General features: G+C 34.0%; 3 protein-coding genes across 14 annotated transcripts; all 3 read left to right on the forward strand.

Moving 5' to 3' along the window:
* The first annotated feature begins 3,563 nt into the window (after positions 1-3,563).
* Positions 3,564-3,995, forward strand: LOC148764572 (uncharacterized). Its single transcript, XM_088806727.1, has one exon. The coding sequence runs from the start codon at positions 3,564-3,566 to the stop codon at positions 3,993-3,995; it is 432 nt and encodes a 143-aa protein (XP_088662853.1).
* Positions 3,996-8,650: 4,655 nt separating this feature from the next.
* LOC18612617 (protein FAR1-RELATED SEQUENCE 5-like) lies at positions 8,651-13,022 on the forward strand. Of its 2 annotated transcripts, none has more exons than XM_018118940.2 (3): positions 8,651-8,796; positions 10,116-10,534; positions 12,267-13,022. In XM_018118940.2, coding segments are annotated over exons 1-3 (624 nt in total). In that variant the 5' UTR covers positions 8,651-8,795; the 3' UTR covers positions 12,471-13,022. The 2 variants fall into 2 exon arrangements, with proteins under 2 accessions (XP_017974429.1, XP_007049566.1); XM_007049504.3 differs by lacking the exon at positions 8,651-8,796 and adding an exon at positions 8,803-8,999.
* Positions 13,023-13,527: 505 nt separating this feature from the next.
* Positions 13,528-16,104, forward strand: LOC18612618 (uncharacterized). 11 transcript variants are annotated; one of them, XM_007049505.3, is made up of 5 exons: positions 13,528-13,594; positions 13,696-13,766; positions 14,221-14,305; positions 14,920-15,508; positions 15,757-16,104. In XM_007049505.3, the coding sequence occupies exons 4-5, from the start codon at positions 14,954-14,956 to the stop codon at positions 15,976-15,978; spliced, it is 777 nt and encodes a 258-aa protein (XP_007049567.3). In that variant the 5' UTR covers positions 13,528-13,594; positions 13,696-13,766; positions 14,221-14,305; positions 14,920-14,953; the 3' UTR covers positions 15,979-16,104. The 11 variants fall into 11 exon arrangements, with proteins under 11 accessions (XP_007049567.3, XP_017974361.2, XP_017974337.2 ...); XM_018118848.2 differs by having other exon boundaries at positions 13,537-13,594; positions 14,162-14,305; XM_088809886.1 differs by lacking the exon at positions 13,528-13,594 and adding an exon at positions 14,375-14,405 and having other exon boundaries at positions 13,612-13,766.
* Positions 16,105-16,357: the final 253 nt, after the last annotated feature.

Raw genomic sequence — 16,357 nt, forward strand, 5'->3', positions numbered from 1 at the left:
GAAACCGTCTTCGTCTACGAAGGAAAATAATGATCTTATTGAAGGCTTAAAAAATTTTGACTTTGCCACTCACTAGTCTAGTAGAGTCAAAATTCGCTAAGTCTCCACTGAAGGGATTCGTAAAGCCAATAAAAGAGCTATTGGTTGAACACGATGATCTTCCCTCTCAAAGAGCTAATGGTTTCGACCCTAATGCTTATAAGCTCCTAATAAGGGCTGGCTACAAACAAGAAAAAGTTTCTAAGTTGGTACACGAGCCTAGTGAACCAACCAAAGAAACTTCACAAGATCCTTCCAAGAATCGTAGTGTTTGGCAAAAAAAGAAAAATGTTGTCAAAGCTACAAAATTAGGGTTGGGATTTACACCCTTAAAGTTAAAGATTCATAAAGAAGCTTCAAGATATATAATGACTGAAGAAGTCGACAATGAGGAAGAAACCCCGGTGGAGTCATCTAGACTTTCAGTTTTCGATCACTTGGGCACAATCACAACTCGAACTTCAGTTTTTGACCGATTAAGCATGCCTTCAAATCGAGGTTCAGTGTTTAATCGTATCAACAAATATTATACAAAAGGAACTTTAAGAGATCCTATCAGTTCGAGGGTAAAAAGAAAACCTTCACAAAAGACGAATAAAAAGAGCCTCGTGACATATGGATTAAAAGATTTTCATAGCATCATACCTTCACGATTGAAAAGAAAAAGTGAATGGATTGTAACAAATGATGAAACATTAAAGGCTAGAAGGTGCACTGTGATTGTGACTAAACAAGCCTCATCTTCAGAAGAGGAAGAGCAAGAAGAAATGGAGATCTTCACATGTAATCACATGTCTATAGTAGAAAGTGATAAAAAATCTGAAAAAAAAGATATCCAAGAGGCTCCTCCATCATTAGAGGAAGGAAATCGACCTACAATTGATGAATTAAAAGAAGTTAACATAGGCACTATAGAAGATCCTCGTCTAATCTTCATAAGTGCTAGTTTAACTTCTATAGAAGAAGAATCTTATCTTGACCTTTTGATAAGGTATCGAGATGTCTTTGCATGGACTTACAAAAAAATGCCAGGGTTGGACCCTAAAGTCGTTGTGCATCATCTAGCAGTAAAGAAAGGTGTTCGACCCATTAAACAAGCTCAACGATGTCTTCACCCTAACTTGATTCCCTAAATAGAGGCTGAGGTCAATAAACTCATTGAGGCTGGCTTTATTCGAGAAGTCAAGTACCCTACTTGGATCTCAAATATTGTTCCAGTTAGAAAGAAGAATGGCCAAATTCGAGTTTGTGTGGATTTTCGAGACTTGAACAATGCTTGCCCAAAGGATGATTTTCCTCTCCCTTTGACAGAAATAATGGTGGATGCAATAACTGGCCATGAGGCTTTATCTTTTATGGATGGCTCCTCTGGTTATAATCAGATTCGCATGGATCCAAAGGACGAAGAGCTCACTGCATTTCGAACTCTTAAAGGAATATACTATTACAAAGTTATGCCTTTTGGGTTAAAGAATGCAGGCGCCACTTATCAAAGAGCAATGCAAAAGATTTTCGACGATATGCTGCACAAGAATGTTGAATGCTATGTGGATGATTTGGTGGTTAAGTCCAAAATGAGGGTTGATCATCTTGAAGATCTTCGCCAAGTATTCGAGAGACTGCGTTGATATCAATTGAGGATGAATCCCTTAAAGTGTGCCTTTGGAGTATCTTCAGGAAAATTTTTAGGATTCTTAGTGCGCCATCATGGGATTGAAATTGATCAATCAAAAATAGATGCAATCATGAAAATGCTTGAGCCAAGCAATCTCCACGAACTTAAAAGTTTGCAAGGAATATTGGCTTATATTCGACGCTTCATATCCAACTTGGCTGGTAGATGTCAACCATTTAGTCGATTGATGAAAAAGGATACACCTTTTGTTTGGGATGAGTCTTGTAGTAATGCTTTTAAAAGTATAAAGTCTTACCTACTAAGGCCTCCAGTTTTAAAGGCTCTTACTCCAGGACATCCATTGATCCTTTATATTGCGGCACAAGAACGCTCTTTAGGAGCACTTTTGGCACAACAAAATGATGAAGGAAAGGAAAATGCACTTTACTACCTTAGTAGAACTCTTAATGGCGCATAATTAAATTATTCTCCCATTGAAAAGACATGCTTGGCATTAATGTTTACCATTAAGAAATTAAGGCACCATTTGTAAGCTAATTCTATGCACTTAATTTCACGAGAAAATCCCCTCAAGTATCTTATGTCAAAATCAGTGCTAAACGGGATATTAGCAAAATGGGCTCTTTTGTTACAAGAGTTCGACATCACATATATCCCTCAAAAAGTTGTCAAGGGACAAGCACTTGCAGATTTTCTTGCAGACCATCCAATTCCAGATGATTGAAAATTTTCTAAAGATCTCTCAGATGAAGATGTTCTTTGCATTGAAATCCCTAGGCCATGGAAGCTATACTTTGATGGAACAGTTCGACAAGATGGGGCAGGTGCAAGAGTCATTTTTATCACCCTAGAAGGAGAAGTATTGCCTTATGCATTTACTCTCATCGAAAATTGTTCCAATAATGTGGCATAATACCAAGCCTTGATTATAGGTTTGGAGATGGCAGTGGATATGCAAATCACTCAACTTAAGGTGTTTGGAGATTCTAAGTTGGTTATAAACCAAGTCCTTACACTTTATGAAGTTAAAAAGCCTGAGCTCTTGCCATATGTCAACTATGTTTAAAAACTTTTGAAGTGGTTTGACAAAACTAGCATAGAACATGTGCCAAGAAAAGAAAATAGGCAAGTAGATTCTTTAGCTAATTTAGTGTCAGCAATTGCCTGACCAAATACAAGATTAAAAGTGCATCTTTGCAAGCGATGGATCATACCACCAATCACTCTAAGTGAAGAAGTCAACGTAGAGTCTAATGTCATCTCAGTCCTTGAAGTGGGAAAAGAAGATTGGCGACAGCCGTTGATTGACTATCTAGAGCATGGCAAGCTTCCTAATGATCCAAGACATAAAACAGAGATAAAACGTCGAGCTCCTCGATTTATTTATTTCAAAGGTACACTCTATTGCCGTTCCTTCGACGAAGTTTTTCTTCGTTGTTTAAGAGATGAAGAAGCATACAAGGCTTTACAAGAAACTCACTTAGGAATTTGTGGGGCGCATCAATCTTGAGCCAAGTTGCAATTCCAAATCAAAAGAATGGGGTACTTTTGGCCAACAATGGTGAAAGATAGCATGGACTATGCTAAAAGATGTCAAGCATGTCAATTTCATGCCAATTTCATTCATCAACCCCCTGAGCCACTCCACCCAACAGTTACATCATGGCCATTTGATGCTTAGGGACTCGAATTGGTTGGACCATTACCTAAGAGTTTCATAGGGAATCTCTACATACTCGTAGCCACAGACTACTTTTCAAAGTGGGAGAAAGCAGCATCTTATCGAGAAGTAAAGAAAGAAACTGTTGCTACCTTCATTAGAACAAATATCATTTATCATTATGGCATGCCACGATGCATCATAACAGATAATGGAAAACAATTTGCAATGGAGAAGTTATGTGCACAATTTAACTTCAAGCAATATAATTCTTCTATGTACCACGCACCAGCAAATGGGTTAGCAGAAGCTTTTAATAAGACTTTATCCAATATTCTCAAGAAAGTTGCTAATCGCGCAAAGAAAGATTGGCTAGAGAAAATAGGGGAAGCTTTATGGGCTTATCGTATGACATTTCGTACACCAACTCAAGTAACTCCATATTCGCTTGTTTATGGTGTGGAAGCTGTCCTCCCATTAGAGCGTCAAATTCCATCATTGAGAATTGCCATTCAAGAAGGTCTTTCAAATGAAGATAATGTTCGCCTACGCCTTGAAGAACTTGAAAAAGTGGATGAGAAAAGGTTGGAAGCACAACAACGCTTGGAATGTTATCAAGCTCAATTGTCTAAAGCTTTTAACAAGAAAGTTAAACCATGATCATTCCAAGTGGGAGACTTAGTTCTTGCAGTGCGAAGACCTATAAACACTACACATCGTATGGGTAATAAATTCCTCTCAAAGTGGGATGGACCATATGTTGTTCAAGAAGTCTACACTAATGGCGCATACAAAATTATTGATCAAGATAGAGTAAGTGTTGGCCCAATCAATGGCAGATTCTTGAAACGTTATTATGCTTGAAGGTTAAATGCTCCTTAGCAAGAGCATAAAATGAGTCAAAAAAAAAACTACTAAGTTGAAAATCCTTAACAGGACGACTTAGGCAAAAGTTAAGGCAAAAAAAAAAATATGAACTACGTTATGACTTGATCCTTCTTCGTATTAGGAGGTACGTAGGTAGCTTGGTCCCATTGCCAAGTTCAGTCTCACCAAAAAAAAAAAACAACAATCTCTTGCATCAAGCATGGCTCAATTCTTTATGATGATGAAGCTACCAAGATAGAACATCAAAGAATAAATCGAACGTACTACTGAAGGATGGTTCAAGGCCAATAAATTTACGAACTTGTCCAAAGTATTCTTCAACGGGGTTGAATCAACAATTTTGCTATAGGAAGAAACAACCTCTTCTTCATATATTCATTCTTGGAGACAATGAGAAATCTTTGTAATCCTTGAAGTATACCATGGTGATTATAAATTGTGTGCTATTTTAAAAAGTACCTCCCAAGGATCAACAAGTGTTATTATAAAGAACACCCTCCAAAGATAATAAATTGTGTGCTAGTATAAAGAGCACCTCCCAAGGATCAACAAGAGCACCCTCCAAGGATAATAAATTATGTGCTAGTATAAAGAGCACCTTCCAAGGATCAACAAGTGCTATTATAAATAGCACCTTCCAAGGATAATAAATTATGTGCTAGTATAAAGAGCACCTCCCAAAGATCAACAAGTGTTATTATAAAGAGCACCCTTCAAGGATAATAAATTATGTGCTAGTATAAAGAACACCTCCCAAGGATCAACAGGTGCTATGATAAAGAGCACCCTCCGAAGATAATAAATTGTGTTCCATTATGAAGAGCACCCCCCACAGATCAATAAGTGCTATTATAAAGAGCACCCTCCGAGGATAATAAATTATGTATTATTATAAAGAACACTACTTTAAATTGCTACCAATTTCTCCGCTTCAATTTGAACTTGCTTTGATTATAGGCTGATAAATTTGAGATTTAACTGTTAAAAGAATATCAAATTATTAGTCTAAAACAACAATTTACAAAAAAAGAAAAAAAAGTTGAAGCAAAAAGAAAAAATCGCGGCAATGTGGATCTTTAGCACGGCAATTTGTGGTTGTGATGATATGCATGATTTCTTAGCTTGATTATAAGCTTTCAAGGCCACAAGATACAATGGGGATTTGCATGGCTTTTGTAACGTGGCAAGAGACAATGGAAGTTGATTTAATTCAAAATTTGTAATGTAAATTGATGGCTTAACGTGGCAAGCTAAAGCATGGTGATATCCATGGCTTTCTTGATAAGCTTCTAACGTGGCAAATGCTTGCATGATTTTCTTGCATGCCAAGTTAGCATAATTTTGGGCATGGCCATTATAACATGGCAATGGTGATTTTTTTTAGCATAATAATTTGCAATTGCTTGGCAATTTGCATGGCTTTGTAACGTGGCATAAAATCTTGGAATGCAGCAGGAATTGAATAAACAAGGTGACAAGATAGTCAGCTATCAAAATAATAATAATAATAATAATAATAATAAAAGATAGCCGAATTACCTTGAGATATATGCGGCGTGCCTTGAAGATTTTTGCTAGCTTACGGAATACTTGTAATTCCAATATCTTGATGTGTAGAAAATTAACAAGGGAATTCCCTTTTTATAGAGTAAAAAGACAAAGTCCTAGTTGATTAAGGAATGTAATCCTAATTGCAATATACTTCTTTAAGTAGTTTTATTGCAATATACTTCTTTCAAAATTATAGCCTTATTGCAATATACTTCTTCAAATAGTTTTATTGCAATATACATCTTCCAAGATTATAATTCTCTTACCTATGAGTAAGCATAATTCAATTAATTTGGATTGCAAGTATACCAAGACACATTAGGATTTCGAGAAATCCTAGAAATTTAAAATTTCAAGACTTGTCCACTTGTCACATTCAAAATCATGTGTGAACAAGTCTTGAGGGGCCATTTGTAGAAAGAGAAAAAAAAATTATTATCAACCAATTGCATGTCGCCACGTGGATTTAATAACCATGTAATTAATTATAAAATAATTAATTTATTGGTTAGACATATGGTTAAATCAATCCACCTATTGGTAGATAATATTTATTTTTTGGACCAATCAAAAAATTAGTTATTGGTCATCCAATTTATCTCTAAATAAATCAAGATAATTTAGAGATAATATTCATATTTTTGACCAATCAAAAATTAGTTGTTGGTCATCCAATTTATCTCTAAATAAATCAAGATAATTTAGAGATAATATTCATATTTTTGACCAATCAAAATTTAATTATTGGTCATTTAATTTATCTCTAATAATTATATTAATTTAGAGATAAAAGTCAAATTAGATTATGTAATTTATCTCTAAATAAATTGAGATAATTTAGAGATAATACCTAACTTCAGCCGATCAAAAATCAAGAACTTAAGGTCCGGCCAATCAAAAGACTTTTAATGAGTCATCATAATTTATCTCTAAATAAATTAAAATAATTTAAAGATAATTCAAAGAGATTATATTCTCATCAAAGTCTCCCACCAAACATTATAAATAAGGGGCTCCTCCTAGCCATTTTCATTCATTCAAAGGCATTTGAAAATTCAAAGGCATTCGAAGATTCGGACACATTCGAAGATTCGGAACATTTAAAGATTGAGAGCATTTCAGAGATCAAGAAGAATAGAAGATTTCTGAAGTAAAGATCAAGATAATTAAGCGAAGTTCGTGATCAAGATTAAGTCGTGAAGACCCTTGAAGCGAAGTTCAAGTGTTCGTGATCAAAACTAAGTCGTAAAGACCCTTGATGCAAAGATCAAGCAAGTTCGTGATCAAGACTAAGTCGTGAAGACCCTTGAAGTGAAGATCAAGTGTTCATGATCAAGACTAAGTCGTGAAGACCCTTGACATAAAGATCAAGCACGTTTGTGATCAAGACTAAGTCGTGAAGACCTTTGACGCGAAGATCAAGACTAAGTCGTGAAGACCTTTGACGTAAAGATCAAGCACGTTCGTGATCAAGACTAAGTCCAAGTTTGTGACTCTTGAAGACAAATTGAAGAAATTAATCAGAGAAATTTTCAGAGATCATCACTCACTTCATCAAATATTTGTATTTGTCTCATAATTTTCAAGTCAAGAAATTTCAACGAGAAATTTGTGTGTACAGGGATGTCAACAGGTACCCTAATATAGGGTACTCCATAAAAGGGTTCGGGTAGTGATTTCACTACTTGAATAGGATTCAGGTAGGGTTCGGGTACCACCCCTTGAATACCCGTTACTCGAATTCGATTAATATTTATAAATATTTTATTATTATTTTAATAATTAAATTAAAAATTTAGAATTTCTATCAACTTTACAAGCAATTTTTTTTTGTTAAAAACTAACAAATATATGAAAAGTATGGTTACTCTAATTATTAATATGATGACATTAATATATTTAAATTAAAAATTATTAGATTGTTAATTATGTTTAAATAATTTGAATATTATATCATATTATAAAAGAATATAATTACTATTATATATGTACTTTTAATATACATATACTTACTTTTTATTTTGTAATGTTATTAATTATAACATTATGGTATATATTATAATATTATGACTTATAAAATTATTAATTATAATATATATACCATTATTTATATAATCTTATAATATATATACTTAAAGAAAGCTTTTGAGATTAGAATAGTTTTAGAACCTAAATGTTTTTTTTTAATTTCATAAAATTAAGAACAAATCCTTGTAATTAATTAAATTAATTCATGAAACTATTATTATTAATTAACTTGTAATGTCTTTTAATATATATAGTTTATATATTGTGTTAATTTATAAGAAATATAATTACTATTTTATATATTAAAATATTTTTTATGTATGCGTGTATGTATATATATATATGTACTTTAAATATAAATATATTTATTTTTTATTTTGTATTAACATTGCAAAAATTATAACTCATAAAATTATTAATTACAGTATATATACATTTATTTATATAAACTTATAACATATAAATCTAAAGAGAAGTTATAAGATTAGAAAATTTAATTGGGTACCCATGAAGAAGATTTTAATAATTTTTTTATTTAATCGAGTATTTAAACGGGTTAGAGTAATTATAGGGTAATACGAATGTATTAAGATTAAGATAATAATTTTTAAATTATTCAGATAATTAATAGGATTAAGATAATTAATTTTTAATAGAGTTAGGATTTGGATACTTCGAAATTATAAAATACTCGACCCGTTAACATCACTATGCCGAATGAGAAATGTTTATTTGGGTTACTCGCATGATGAAACCCGAACCGAATTCATCACCCGTAAAAGCAAAAGATGACGGGGCCAAGGAGCAACGAATTGAGTGCGAGCATCTACACAGGAGACGACCCTAGGAACTAATTGTTTGGGTGATCCACGTTTCTATCCAACGGTGGAAATCCATCATTTCATATTGAGGCTTGTATTCCTTTCTGCATCGGATCAGAGAATCATCGCCTCTCAAATTATCTTTGGATGCCTCTCAGAAACTCTTGATTCTAGTAAGTTTTTCCCTCTCTCACATTTTCACGCTTCGATCATCTTTATTATATTTGTCATCATCGCCATCATAACTACTATTAAACAACATCTGAATTCCCTCCAACGATTTACTCAAGTTACTCCAAAACACCCTTCTCTTCTTTTTTCTTGTTTGAGAGAGACGGAAAGATTTTTATGTATAGGTCGACAAAGCTTATGCATGGTATGTCTTTGGCTTAAGAATTTTAGGGTTTTTGTTGGCTGGCACTAGTAGTGAAAGCAAATTGCAATTTTGGAGTATTTAAGCTAGGAAAATTTCAAGGAATGGCTTTTTTAGGAAAAAAAAGTTGTAAATATTGGTGTGGATTTGGATGATCTATACAAAGAAGTTAGTTAGGTGATTCTGCCTAAATAAAGATAGTATTTGTTTATGGACTATGTGTAAATCTTGGGGTACGTTTATCCTCAAATTGTTATTTTGTTGCTGGATGGTGGAAGTAGATGCTCTAGAAAATAAAAATGTTTTATATAAAATTCTGGAGATACTAATATGAAATGAAGATTGACTAACTGATTCTATGGAAGTTATTTACCAATTGTTGCTGCATTTGTTGTCTTCAGGTCTTGTTTTTATGAATATACCATTTTTGGTTAGGGTATTGTTTCAATTTCATTATTCATGTCCGTATCTGTGCAACATTTGCTATTTGGTGTAATCAGTTACCTCAGTCAATCATTTATTATCACTTTACAATTCATATTGCCAACTCTTGGTTGAACAACTGTCTTGAGTAATGGCATTTCGATTAATGTTATCTTGTCATCAAGTTTCCATCGGTGTATATTTTTAATTTTTTTAAGGCATGCTGTGATGCTTTCATCTAATTTCATTAGTTCATTTTGTTTCTTTAGCCTTGCTCCATAACAAAAATATAGAATCATGTGCTTTTCTATTTTTCTATCATTTAATTGTAGCAAGTTTTATCTTTTGTATTGTTGATGTAATTTATACCTTTCAGCACATTTACGTGATTTTAGAACTTTCTTGTTGACAGTCCTTTTTCCATCTTTGGATTTTAATCCTTTTCTACTAGTGGTCAATTGAATTTAGTGTGCTTAACTAGAAGTGTATATGACTATATTGGAAAAGTTTGGAAAACTATTTCTCACATGAATCATATATGATAGCAAGCAGGGCATTATAAAATTTATGATTTGCATAGCATAAAAGGCATAGTACTTTTTTTTTAAACTATATGAACTTGTCATTTTGGTTGACATAAAATGAGGTCACAAATATGACATCAGAAGGTTTTATTCAATTGCTTTTTGGCCACAGTGGATTTAGATAAGGAAGTTGGGACAGTCGACAGCTCTGAAGAAAAAACAGCCGAACCAGAAGGAAGAGAAATCTTAGAGCCGTATGTGGGTATGGAATTTGAATCTGAAGATGATGCTAGGAAATTCTACGTAGAGTATGCCAGACAGGTTGGATTTGTGGTGCGCATTATGCAGCGCCGTCGTTCAGGAATTGATGGAAGAACTCTTGCTCGCCGTCTAGGATGTAACAAACAGGGCTTCTCTCCTAATCATAAGGGCACATTTGGACCAGACAAGAAGCCACGCCCCAGCGCACGAGAAGGTTGCAAAGCTACTATCTTAGTAAAGATGGAAAAGACTGGAAAATGGGTTGTTACGAGATTTGTAAAGGAGCATAATCATCCTCTTATTGCGACAGCCAATGGATTCAGTACTACGGTGAGTTTTTATCAACTTTTATATAATAAAAGTGAAGTTCAAAATTGTTATATAAAGAAAGAATAAAGTTTAAATGTTCTAACTTTGTTGATTGACTCTTATATAAACTAACCTTGAGATCATTGAGTTTCTTCCTTTATTTTTATTGTTTTTACTTTATTTACATATTAAGCAGAATACTTTTATTTCTAGATATCATGTTTTTGGTTTAATTCCTAATTTTTTACATGGCCGATATCAGTTTTGGTTTTTAATATTATATGTAGGGTGAGTTTTCTTAGATAATTTAAAATTATAGAATATGCTGCTGGGAGGGTGAAAATTTCTTTCACAAGGATTAATGACCATGATGGAAATTATGGTCACCACTTTACTTAAAAAATTAAACTCAGTTCTTGCTTGAAAATCATTTTCTAAGATATGAAGTATTTGTGTTCTGTACCCATTGAGTAAAGCTGGGGATGGATGCCTTCTTTTTATGGTGCCAACTTTTGCCATTGCAACTTGTGCTTTTGTTCCTTTAAATTGTTCCTCATTGAAAATGTCCTTGTGCTTGGAAGCTTTCTAATTTTATAAACGTGTATAACATGAAAAGGGTTAATTACATTTGGTATCCAACCTAGAATGAAATTGTTGATTTGATATATGAAGAAAAAAGAATTGCAATTTAATACTCCAACTTTCATTCTATCAAGCTAGTTGCGCCCTTGCTAACTCAGTTAGTGAAGTGTCCAAAAATATCCAATCAGAATGTGTCATTTTTGTTTCTTTTTTATTTTAAATTTTTTTAAATTAATTTTTTAATTTTGAATTAAAAAAATTTTAAATTTTAAAAGATAAGCAAAAGAGAGAGAAAGCACGGAGAGAGGGAAGGGAGGGAAGGGAAGAGTGAGTGAGAAGGGAAAGGGGGAAAGTGGGAGGGGAGGGTGCTGCCATCGCAAGCCAGATCGTTGTTGATCTGCCTAGACTGGCACCAGTCAGCCCCTCCCCTTGTCTCTCTTCCCTACGCTTTTCTTTCTCCTCGATTCCCTCTTTCTCTCTTTTTAACTTTTTTTTTTTAATTTTCTTTGGTAAATTTTTTTTATTTTGTTTTCTAAATTCTTTATTTTTTTAATTCCTAAAATAATTTTTTTTAAGAAAAACGAAAAATAACATTACTTTTTTTAGACACTTTGTGTGTGCTTATCGGCTATATTTAGCTACGTCACACATTTGACTAATGGAGTTGATCAATGTGCAAACTGATGGATGAAAGTATAGTTCTAGTCCCAAACTGTAACTTTTTTTTAGGTAACAAATCAATAGTTTCACTATAATTCAAGTACCAAATTTATAATTAACCCAAATGAAAATAAATGCTACTTTGTGTTGGACTATAATAGTTGATGTCCTGCAATACTCTGCTTCATGTTGAGTTAGCTTCAGAAGAGTTTGTGCATGCTGAGTGTGACTACAACAAACACACACTGCATTGTCATAACTAGTATTAGCTTCCTTCTGGTACTTATTGAGGTTCTCATATCTGATGATGAAGGATGACCGTTTGCTGGTGAAAGTTTGTTTTCTGTGCTTGTCTTATAAGCCACAACTAATTAATTGCATAATGATTGTTAAATATCTATATACTTGTAAAATATCTATATACTTGTATAATGACCATTCAATAAATTGTGTCTTTTCTGTTTTAATCCACTGTGGCTGCAGCAAATAAGTGGTTTGTTCATGTTTTTAGGGTGATAAGGACAAGAAAATTGAAGAACTCTCTATGGAGTTAGCGCATCAAGAGCAATTATGTTCAGCTTATCGAGAAAAGTTGTTCACTTTTATGAATAACGTAGAGGAGCAAACAGAAGAACTATCTTCAAAAATTCAAGTTATTGTTGACAATGTTAGGAAGCTTGAATCTGAAACGCAGAGATTCTCCCACCGAAGATAGCCTTGGCATTATACTTGACTACTTATCTGTGGTGAGACTTGTATATTTGGTTTCTTGGAAGCTTTTAATCATGTACAGAATTCTTTAGGATCATTTTGTTCTAGTTAAGATGCTTAACATTTAACATTGTGGAATGAACTTTAAAGCATCTTGTTAGATGAAATGAAAGCTTCATGATTCTCTGTCCCATATTGTGGGTTGATTTGGAAACAAAAGTCTGAAAATGGTTATACTCTTGGAAGGAGAAAACCTTTTTGCCCCTATTAGGAGCACCCTCTTGGAAGCTGCAGCTAGAAACCAGAGACCTGCTGCCAAACAGCTGAAATGGTCATTATTGGTGGACAGGACTATGGTCAGCTGAGTAATGCAAGGACAATGGAATCCAAGTTGACAGTAAAATTGCTTTTATCGACAGTCAAAATTTACAAGTTTCATCCTAGTCTTGGAGATTTGTTAGCCTTTCTGAGATTGCTCTTTGTAAAGTAAACCAACCTTGATGTGATTCTGTGGCTTTTTGGAGATCACTCTTCGAATAAGAAAGCCTTCATAGCATGTTAGTCTTGTTCTTCACCACCTCTCCCCTCACCATTGCTTTTGACAAGCTAGAGCAAAACTTTATTTGGCTCGCTCTCATAGAAAAGCAGAGGTTTTAACTGTCCCTAGCTCCAAATTTACTGTAAGAATAAAAAGATAAAAAATAATAAAGGAGCCATCACTTCCCAATTTCCATTATCCTAAAACATATTGGAAATATTGGCGTTCTTAAATAAATAAAACAACATATCATCCTAATTTCTAAATTAATGAGACAAAATCCAACCACATTAAGCACAATCCCCAACATAAAAGTAAAAGTAGTTACTGATCACTGGATTAAACCTCGGAACGCTGTCCCCTCTTCTTTGCTTTCATAGTCAGTGTCCAAACATAAACCATACGTGCCTTCTAAATCAGAGATAAAACGGTGCCGTTTAAAGTATACTCTTTTAAAATGTGGGGCCCACCAGGGGCACGAGAAAATAAGAAGATGTGATCAGATACGGCTACCCTCCATCAAGTTCCACCGTAGGCCTCACCTGAACCGTAGCAATTTTTTCAATCCTAGGGTTTCTTTTTTCTTCCCAGTAAGTAACTAATCATCTTTTAACCTTTTGTTTTCTCTTTTCTTTTTCTTATTTTTAATTATTAGTTTCTGTTTTCTGTTTGGCTCCCTGGAAACCCGAAGAACAAATATTTAAAAATTTAGCAGCGCCACATTGATTCGTTTTATGCAACTTGTCACTCCATTTACTTCAAGTAAGACGCTAGTTCTTTGCTTGATCCATAACTTTTCTTTCCCTTTATTTTCTATTCAGTTGTTTTATTTATGTATTTGTGCTGTGTCTCTGTACTGAGGATAGTGTGACCTTTTGGATTGATTTATGATTGGTTTGTAATATTTCATTTCTGAGTGTTTCTTTTTTTTTTTTTAGGTAAGTCAATGTTTTTCTGGAGATTTATTTGGATGGTAGTTCCTGTAATTTTTGTTTTTCAGTTGCTCTGAATTGTGCTTAGTTCCAAATGAAGTAAAATGCAGTAAACTTTTTTTTTTTTTTTTATACTAAAGGGTTAAACTTCAAAGAATGGGAAAACTTTTTTTCTGCCCACCATGTTTATGAAGGTGGAATCTAATGTACTTGGGATGCTGATAGGTAAGACTGATGCCTGATCATTTAACGGTTTGATGCCAAAAGAAATTGATGATTTTCAGGACAATAAATGTTAGACAAAGTGGAGATCATTGGTGGACTTGCTTATGTTCAAATTCCAGCTAATTCTTCGCTTTTGTAAAGTAGGTAATGAGCTTAAATAAATGAATTTGCACTGTGCATAAAAAATGCTTTACATATTTCCCTTTTTAACAGATCCTTCGCATATTATCCAGAGCTCTTTATGGTAGGTGTCAAGACTTGAGAGAACTGCATTTGGTAAATAGATTTATAGATATTTCTCTGCTCTGTGGAATAAGAATTCGAATCTCAACTTTGAGTTTGGCTAGTTGATTAATCCAAACATAGGTTGTTGGGATGTAAAAATGGCACAAAATTTGATCTTTTAGATTGCATTATAGGGCATTTTGTCAAGTTGGTCCCTGCACTTTTATCAGTAAGGGTAAGTGAAGTTAAATTTCTACATGACCATGTCTTTCAGCGTTGTTCTGGAGAGGATTTAAGACTCCTGGTAGTCCTTCCTATTTTATCTATTCAGTCATCATCTGGTAAGAGATTGAAATCAGGGTTCATGATTCCACTTTTGTAATTGTTTATCGGAGTTTGGTTATAGTCATTTAACTTTTCATAATTCTTCTACTTGTGCTTCTTATTCCTCATTTATCTTTCTGCTCTCTTTTCAACTTCAGTTAAGTAAGAGAAATTTGAAAATGAAGGTGTTTGGTTTTGCTTGCCTCCAGCTATAAATGAACAATTTGGTAAAGAAAGTGCATCATGGAGAGCTCATCTAGTCAAGGGATAGATTCAGACGAAAGTGTAAGGTGTTTGCAAGTTGAAAACTTTGATGAGCAGGAATTGGTTGATCATGACCTTTCAGACAACATTGAGTTATGCATGGGAGAAGTTGACAAGATTATAGAAGAGTCTACTGAGAGTTTACCGTTGTTAAGCAATGCTGTGGAACCGTATATTGGCATGGAGTTCAAGTCAAGAGATGCTGCAAGGGAATTTTATGTTGTTTATGGCAGACGCACTGGTTTTACAGTGCGAATCCATCATAATCGACGATCACGAATAAACAATATGGTAATTGGTCAGGATTTTGTTTGTTCAAAAGAAGGTTTTCGTGAAAAGAAATATATGTACAGAAAAGACAGGGTTCTTCCTCCCCCACCTATCACTCGAGAAGGCTGCCCTGCAATGCTGAGGTTGGCTTTAAGGGATGGGGTAAAATGGGTTGTTACCAAATTTGTAAAGGAGCATAATCACTCATTAATGTCACCCGGAAAGGTACCATGGCGAGGGTCTGCCAAAAATTTGATCAGTGAGGTACATTACTGTTCTCTTATAATTGTAAATATCAAGGTGCATATGAGATTAGCCTACTAGTTCATGCTATCAAATTCTATATACTAAACCACATATGAGATGACTGAAGTTATGGATCAAGATTGGTGAGCCATTACTCTTTCAGCTTTTGTACATTTTCAAGTATAGAGACAAGTAAATGCTCCCTAGGCTCATATATATTTATGTTTCCTAATATTTTTCTTCTACAATAATTTTGTTTTTTATAGGATGAGAAGGATCAGAGAATACGAGAACTAACCCAAGAGCTGAACAATGAAAAACAAAAATGTAAAAGGCGGTGTGCAGCTTACCAGGAACAATTACGCACGATATTGAAATTTGTTGAGGAACATACTGATCAATTATCAAAAAGAGTTCAAGATATAGTTGAGAACATAAGAGAACTTGAAGATGCGCAGCTGGAAGATTCAGATTGCAGCTATGTTTAGTCTATGTTCCAGCTAGGCATAAATATGTCTGATACATTGTACAATTCCTTTTTCCACCCTTGTTTGGATTTACCCTACGGTGATTATACTAGTGCAAATATAAGTTAATTTGGACCATTCTCTGCATACTTGATTTTAGATTGCAAGGCCTTTTGTGGGGATTGTAAAGGCGCAAAATGTGCAAAAGAGAGAACATCATGACTAGAATTCTGTTTAAGAGGTTCTCAGATGGTTAAACTGTTGTTATAATTCCAGTCTCCAGTCTACCCATAATATTTGGAGACAGGGAATGTCTGTATGTTGGCTAGAACTATAAAAGGGCTAAATCAGCAAAAGAGAGAACAGGGAAGCTACCGGAACCCGATTAGCCAATTCTCCC

Source organism: Theobroma cacao, chromosome 1 (assembly GCF_053813885.1).
Source record: "Theobroma cacao isolate CCN51 chromosome 1, ASM5381388v1, whole genome shotgun sequence".
Lineage (NCBI taxonomy): Eukaryota > Viridiplantae > Streptophyta > Magnoliopsida > Malvales > Malvaceae > Theobroma > Theobroma cacao.

Coding starts and splice junctions, on each gene's coding strand:
- LOC148764572 (XM_088806727.1), top strand. CDS start 3,564: ATGGAGAAGTTATGTGCACAATTTAACTTCAAGCAATATAATTCTTCT.
- LOC18612617 (XM_007049504.3), top strand. CDS start 8,972: ATGTATAGGTCGACAAAGCTTATGCATG. Junction 9,000..10,115: donor GTCGACAAAGCTTATGCATG/GTATGTCTTTGG, acceptor TTTTGGCCACAG/TGGATTTAGATAAGGAAGTT. Junction 10,535..12,266: donor CCAATGGATTCAGTACTACG/GTGAGTTTTTAT, acceptor TCATGTTTTTAG/GGTGATAAGGACAAGAAAAT.
- LOC18612618 (XM_007049505.3), top strand. CDS start 14,954: ATGGAGAGCTCATCTAGTCAAGGGATAGATTCAGACGAAAGTGTAAGG. Junction 15,509..15,756: donor CCAAAAATTTGATCAGTGAG/GTACATTACTGT, acceptor TGTTTTTTATAG/GATGAGAAGGATCAGAGAAT.